Below are 6,812 nucleotides of genomic sequence, written 5' to 3' on the forward strand. Positions count from 1 at the left end.
CTCCAAAGGTTTTGGTAAAAGTTATGGCTCAGATTTCAAAATGCAAACAGATGTTCCTGAAGCAACCGAAATGGGCCACTCCACTTTTATTCCCAGAACCGTGGCGACTCCCAAGTTACTTTGTGTCCCAACTCTGCAAAGGGCAAAACCCCATCCCCCTTTGGTGTAAACTTTCAAGAGAATAACAGCACACTTTTGGAGTTTCCCAAAGCGGCTGGCGACGTGCGAGGTCGGGTCGTTCTGAGAATCGGGGCTGGACAGAAGGAATCTCGAGGGCAAGAGCGCTCAGAGATTTGCACGTGCCGCGATCTAGCTGGTCCCTGGGGAGAATTAGTGGTTGCTACAGTAGGAAGAAGGCTGTTCCTTTTCACAGCCCTGGCCGCGGGGTGGCCTTGGTGCATGGAGGGAGATGGTGGGTGCGCCTGGCTCTCCGCCCTCGGAGCCTCCACCTGACTGCCACGCCAAAAGGACGCGCGGCCGGAGCTGCAACCTCCACCCGCCCCCGCGGAGCCAGTCTTTGGAATGTGGCGTCAACCCCACCAAGCCCATCGAAGTGGGGGTCCAGCTACGCCGGGCCTCGCCGCCATACCCAGGCCGCATGGGGGTGGGGAAAGAACTTAGCGGAGTTCGGCCTCAGGAACAGAGCCCCCGTGGTAGGAGCAAAGGGTAGTCGTTTCACCCGGTCTATCCCTAGTTGGGGTCTCGGGAAATTTGGGGTAATTACCCAAGAACCGCGCCCTCTGTGAGAGGCGAGGTTGTGGGGCTGCCGGGACGGTTTGAGGACCGGGCCCGGCCGGAGAGACTCAAACCTTCACCCCCTCGGCCCCCGGTCCCACTCCCCGCCGTCTCCCGGCGCCGCCACTTCAGGCAGCCCACTCGGCCCGGCCTCTCCCCGCGCCCGGACCACCCCCCATGGGGTGCTCTCACTGCGCAGCGAGTCCCTCCGCTGCCTCCTCCCAGCCCAAAATGGCGGCGGCGGCCACCGATCCTTCTCGTCGCCTTCCTCTAGGGCCGAGGATACCTCCGCGCCCAAGCCCCTCCCCCTTCAGCCGGATCTATTTTCTGCCCAGTAAAGATTAACGCCATCAATGAACTCTTTAATTGAGGTGGGGAAGGCGGGTCTGATTGTGCTTCCGCACAGCTAATCGTTGACGAACGGGAGAATATTGACAGGTGAATGGACCAATCAAAGGAGGCATCGATGAGCGCGGGATGCCGCTCGCGAAAGGGTAGATGGGTTTTGAGTTTTCTGTGTGCTTGTTGACGTGACAGGCTCTTGATCCCGCTTCTCCAGCTAGAAGAACTACAATCCCCAGCAGGGACCGCGCTGCCGGGCGGGGCCGTGGGGGAAGGGGGCACCCGGGAAGGGTCCCCTCCCCCTAAGCAGTGGGTAGGTCTGAGGCGTTGGAATTGCACAGACAGGCGGTCGCACAGAAAGACACACAGACGTAGTCCTGTGCATAGCCCCTGACAGCAAATAGGTCAGTTCTGCCTTTGCAAAATCTCCTTCCCGGATCATTTTTTTCCCAAGGAATCTATCCTTATCCCAGTTGGCTTTCCCTCCCAGCTGTCTATAGCACGAAGACATCACTGCCCCTTTCTTTGGTTTCCCATTGAAAAGGAGGAGGGAAGCCGGCCAAACCCTATAGAGGAAAGGGCCTTAGTCCCAGGCTGGGCCCAGGTCTCAGTCGTGTCTCTTGGGGCGTTGACTTCTGGAGCCCAGCGCGGAATGGAGGTGGGGGGCTGCAGTCAAGATGGGGGCCTCTGGAGGCAGTGGGGAAAGGACTCCTCAGGCTTGTCAGAGCCACTGACCCACTCCACTCTCTGCCTCTCCAGGTCATTGCTATAAATTCCCCTCCCCAGGCTGTCTTTTCCCCCTCTTTGGTTCTCCTGTAGCTGCCTAGCTGCTTGCTTTGGCCTCGGTGACTTTCAGAAGAATAAGATGTAAGCCCTGGCCTAGGACCCGAAGAACAGGGCTGGAAAGATGGTTCCATGATCCCCATTTGATCCCCTCCTTGTTTGGGGGTGTGAAAACCAGGGTAGAGGCAGCCTTCTGGCCCTTTATTTGAAAATGAGGGTGTGTATAGGTCTGATGCTACAAAATGGTTGCCGCTGCCTTGGTAAAAATTTCCTGGGCAGGCAGAATCCTCCTGAAAATTCTCCTTCTGGATTTAAGTTTGTGTTATTTAAAGCAGGTGTCACTAGTTAAAGGCCTCTGATGAAAGATTGGGAACAGAAGAAGGTGGCTTCTCCAAACCAACTGCCACCAGCTGCCCTGGAGGAGGCCAAGGTAAGCCCCATTCTCCCAACCACCTTAGTGCCCTGAAGGTGGATCCTGCCAAGTGGGATTGTGGCTTCTTGTCTCAGATGTGGTGGTGGATTTGGGAAACCAGTATTTTTTAAATGAATCCCATCCCTACTGTGCACTGAGCAACATGCCAGATGCTATCTCAAAAAAACACTTTTCTGTTAATGCTTACCCACTTCCACACCTCCCCTCCTCTTGCCCGGGCAAGGCAGCCTTCGCTATCTTAGTTCCCCAACCAAGGATCCAGGGATCAAACCTCCACCTCCTGCAGTGGAAGCATGGACTGTGAGGGAAGTCCCCTGAAGTGCCTTTTCTAGAATCATGCAGCCAGCAAGCAAAAGACCTAGGATTTAAGCTTAGGGCCTTAAACAACACAACCCTGCCTTGCATTTTTGTCTAGGCTGAGAACCAAGTCTGAAGCAGGGAGAAGAGTTTAAGCCACTGGTTTGTAATTTAGGTTGGGTTTAGGGGGTAGAAAATCACCCAGGAGAGAGGGGAGAGTCAGATTGTATCAGGCCCTCAGAGAACATCACCTTCTGATCAACAGCAGGAGCCCAAAGCCTCCCAAACTGTGTGCTGTCTCACTGCCCCTGTCTTGCCCATTCTTTCCCCCTATTCCACAGCTACCTGTAGGTAAGGAGGGAATGCTTGCTCTCTGACCCTCCATACCTAGCTACCTCCAGTATATTTTCTGGATTTATTTAACTTGGAGTTCATGGCATGTCAGGTTCAGAGAGGTTTAGAGAGGGCAAATGACTCATCCAGATCACACAGCTTACCTGCAGTAGTGGTAATGGTGGTAGAGGGATAGGCCTTTAGGAGGGAGGCGGCATGTGGGGCTGAGGGCAGGGCTGGCTTGGGTGGGGGTAAGCTCCTGCAGGACATTTGCTGAGGGCTGGGAACAGGTGGATGACTGTGCACACACAAGTGAGCCCCTCACCTCGGACTTCCCAGTGGCCTTGCCTCTTCCTGCATGGAGCAGAAGCTCTCAGTTGGCTCGAGACACTGGTGGAGACACGGCCTGTCACTCTTGATTGATATTCTCTCTGCAGGTAAAGTAAGAATACAACACAGCCAACAACACACACACACACGCCCCCAAAATACCCCATCCCAAATTATGAAGAGGACTTTGGGGTCTCCCAAATGCATGTTAACACACCTCCAGCTCTTATAGGACTGTGTCCACCTCCCAGGACAAACCCTCTGCTTGTATAGACCCATGCTCAGACATCCCTGAACACAATGTATAATGTGTTAAACATTATAAAACACTGTTCTAATGCTAGTAGTTATTATTAGAATTCCCCAAACCACAAACTTCTAGCAATTCATTCCCTTCCCCCCACACTCAGTACTCCCACCCTCACCACGACAGAGATAAACAGATGCCCTGAACACACACACTCTTGACAGAATCCTTTCCACCTCTTAGATAAGTTCTAGAATTCTCTGGGCTACAGACTGGAGATCGGCCTTTCCTCTCCCTAGTGCTTTCCTGGCCTTCCAACTTCTGCCTGGAATAAATACACTCCGTTCACCCTGGAATGACAAAAGAGAGTCTTGTGTTCTGATATGTTTTGGGTCCCCCACCCCCTTCTTCTGGGCATATGTCATTAAATATATATTTATTGAACACTCACCTTGAGCCATGCATAGCGACACAGTGATGAACCGAACAGACAGGACCCATTCTTCTAGGGGAGAGAAAGATGGTAAATGGTAATGTGCTAATGCTAAGTGGGACACTAACTATCACATATCAGGGAATCACTAGGAAGGGGAGGGGGTCCCCACATAGATAGGATGGTCAGGGAGGGCCTCTGAAGAGCTAACATTGGAACTAAACCTTAAGGGACGAAAAAGAATCAGCTATGCAGATAGCTGGAAGTGGGATTGGCTACATAGATTGTGGGGCTTCTAATTCACAATTACTAAGAAGTTCAAGACAGTGACAGCAGAGATTAAGCAAAGTGCTAAGCTTGGGGCCTTTCTGAATGGGGGTTCTGTGGGATAACAGGTCATTTGCCAGGAAACTCGCTTTGCCTGAAGGGTAAGTTTTCATTTTCTTCTTAAAAATTTTTTTTATTTTGTTTTGGAATATAGCTGATTAACTGTTGTGATAGTTTCAGGTGAGTAGCAAAGGGACTCGGCGATACATGTGTGTGTGCTGTGCTAAGTCGCTTCAGTCATCTTCAACTGTTTGTGACTCTATGGCTCCTCCATCCATGGGATTTTTCAGGCAAGAATACTGGATTGGGTGACCATGCCCTCCTCCAGGGGATCTTCCTGACCCAGGGATAGAACCCACGTCTCTTATGCCTCCTGCATTGGCGGGCGGATTTTTTTTTAACCACTTGTGTCACCTGGACTTCAGCGGTAAGGAACCCACCTGCAATGCAGGAGACACAGGACGCATGGGTTCGATCCTTGGATCGGGAAAATCTGGAGAAAGAAATGGCAACCCACTCCAGTATTCTTGCCTGAAAAATCCTATGGACAGAGGAGTCTGGTGGGCCACAGTCCATGGGGTCGCAGAGAGTTGGGCATAACTGAGCGACTAAGCACGCACAAGGCATTCGTATGCGTGTATCCATTCTCCCCCAAACTCCCCTAGCATCCAAGCTGCCACATAACATTGAGCAGAATTCTGTGTGCTGGACAGTAGGTCCTTATTGGTTATCCATTTTAAATATAGCCGTGTATACATGTCCATTCCAAACTCCTAACTATCCCTCCCTACTATCCTTCCCACAGCAACCAAAAGTTTTTTTTCTAAGTCTGTGAGTCTGTTTCTGTTTTCTAGGTAAGTTCACTTGTATCATTTCTTTCTAGATTGCGCATGTAAGGGGTGTCATATGATATTTCTCCTCTAACTTACTTCACTCAGTATAATAATTTCTGGGTCCATCCACGTAAGAGAAACTTTCTAAAGAGGGAAGAGCAAGTGCTGTTTGGGCTTCAGATCGAGCAAATACATCATGAGCAACTTCCCGTCCTGTTTCAGAGTATTTATTGAATGTTTATGCCAGATACTGTTGCAGGTATTGAAATTACAGAGTGAGATACGCAGGCAAGATTCTGGCTCTCCCCATGGGTTTGCTTGGGGTAGGGTTAGTGGACAGACAGTAGACAGGTAAGCCCATAAACTGACAGATGGGTTGTAGAAGGTCTGAGGCTAGAGAGGGACCAAGTGAGCTGGGTGTGTGCAGGTTGGATTCAGGCTGGGTGAACAGAGAAGGATTCCACCACTGGGGAGAGACCGTCTGTGATCCGTCCTCCTTTGTCCTCTCTCTTCAGATCTCTGGCACTTGTGGGAGCCCCCGAACATCCCCTGAGCCTCATGACCCTGGAGGTTCCCGGCCCCTGACCCCTCGGATGGAGAGCCACTCAGAAGAGGAAGACCCTCCTGGGGCTGGCGGTGGCCTGGGCTGGAATGGTAGGAGTCCCCAGGCCCAGAGCCCAGGGGCCTGTTCTGCAGAGGCCATGCTGGCCCGGAAGAAACACCGCCGGCGGCCCTCAAAGCGCAAGCGGCACTGGCGACCCTATTTGGAGCTCAGCTGGGCTGAGAAGCAACAGCGGGACGAGAGGCAGAGCCAGCGGGCCTCCCGGGTCCGAGAGGAGATGTTCGCTAAAGGCCAGCCTGTGGCACCCTACAACACTACGCAGTTCCTGATGAACGACCGAGACCCCGAGGAGCCCAACCTGGACGTGCCCCAGGGGGCCTCCCACCCAGGCTCCAGCGGGGAGAGTGAGGCCGGGGACAGTGACGCGCAAGGCCGCGCTCATGGGGAGTTCCAGCAGAAGGATTTCTCCGAGGCCTACGAGCGGTATCACGCCGAGAGCCTGCAGGGCCGCAGCAAGGAGGAACTGGTGCAAGACTACCTGGATCTGGAGAGGCGGCTGTCCCAGGCCGAGGAGGAGATGAGGAGGCTGCGGCAGCTGCGGGAATGCACCAGCTGGCGCCCCTGTTACCAAGTGGAGGAACTGGCCGCTGAGATAGAGAGGCTCCGGACGGAGAACCAGCGACTTCGGCAGGAGAATGAGATGTGGAACCGAGAAGGCAGCCACCGTGGTGGGCAGCCTGGCAGCTAGGGGTGCCCCCTGCCCCAGCCAGGCTGACTCAAGGAGTGTACCCTCAGGCCAGCTGAGTCTCAGGGAGACGAGTCTCAGTCTCCCTGCTCTCCCTGAGAACAGCCAGTACAGGCTCAGGCTTCTACCTTGTCATGGCCCCAAGTTGTTCTTGGATGTCCTGTTACTTTTCACAAAGGAATTAAATGATTTTGGTGAGATCACATGGGAGTGACTGGCATTGGTTTCACTAGGGCTGCTGTGAGAAAGAATCAAAGCCTGTTCTTCCCAGAGAGGCCTGGGGCTGCCCCAAACCGGGAGACCCCTGCCCTGGGGGCCTTTCCGGGTAGGTTTTAGAGAGGGGAAGGCAGAGGAGGGAGGGAACCAGCAGGTTCAGCCAGAGCCTGACTTAAGATGCCAGATTGCCTTGAGG

General features: G+C 53.3%; 1 protein-coding gene and 1 long non-coding RNA gene across 11 annotated transcripts; one reads left to right on the forward strand and one right to left on the reverse strand.

Annotated features, from left to right (window-relative positions):
• Positions 1-200: 200 nt before the first annotated feature.
• HEXIM2 (HEXIM P-TEFb complex subunit 2) lies at positions 201-6,603 on the forward strand. Of its 10 annotated transcripts, none has more exons than XM_069543654.1 (4): positions 201-653; positions 1,273-1,481; positions 2,196-2,290; positions 5,609-6,603. In XM_069543654.1, exons 3-4 carry the CDS (start codon positions 2,219-2,221, stop codon positions 6,401-6,403), a joined length of 867 nt encoding a protein of 288 aa, XP_069399755.1. In that variant the 5' UTR covers positions 201-653; positions 1,273-1,481; positions 2,196-2,218; the 3' UTR covers positions 6,404-6,603. The 10 variants fall into 10 exon arrangements, with proteins under 10 accessions (XP_069399755.1, XP_069399758.1, XP_069399756.1 ...); XM_069543655.1 differs by having other exon boundaries at positions 356-653; positions 1,273-1,390; XM_069543661.1 differs by lacking the exon at positions 1,273-1,481 and adding an exon at positions 5,066-5,114 and having other exon boundaries at positions 439-653; positions 2,193-2,290.
• Positions 1,077-4,007, reverse strand: LOC138415277 (uncharacterized). The gene is made up of 2 exons (XR_011247168.1): positions 3,952-4,007; positions 1,077-3,850 (listed from the first exon to the last, which is right to left on the reverse strand). It is a non-coding gene; the product is annotated as an uncharacterized lncRNA (long non-coding RNA).
• Positions 6,604-6,812: the final 209 nt, after the last annotated feature.

The sequence above is a fragment of the Ovis canadensis genome, chromosome 11 (assembly GCF_042477335.2).
Source record: "Ovis canadensis isolate MfBH-ARS-UI-01 breed Bighorn chromosome 11, ARS-UI_OviCan_v2, whole genome shotgun sequence".
Lineage (NCBI taxonomy): Eukaryota > Metazoa > Chordata > Mammalia > Artiodactyla > Bovidae > Ovis > Ovis canadensis.

Excerpts from the sequence above, each read along its gene's own strand:
- HEXIM2 (XM_069543654.1), top strand. The coding sequence starts at position 2,219 with ATGAAAGATTGGGAACAGAAGAAGGTGGCTTCTCCAAACCAACTGCCA. Across the intron at positions 2,291-5,608 it reads CTGCCCTGGAGGAGGCCAAG|ATCTCTGGCACTTGTGGGAG; the intron begins GTAAGCCCCATT and ends CTCTCTCTTCAG.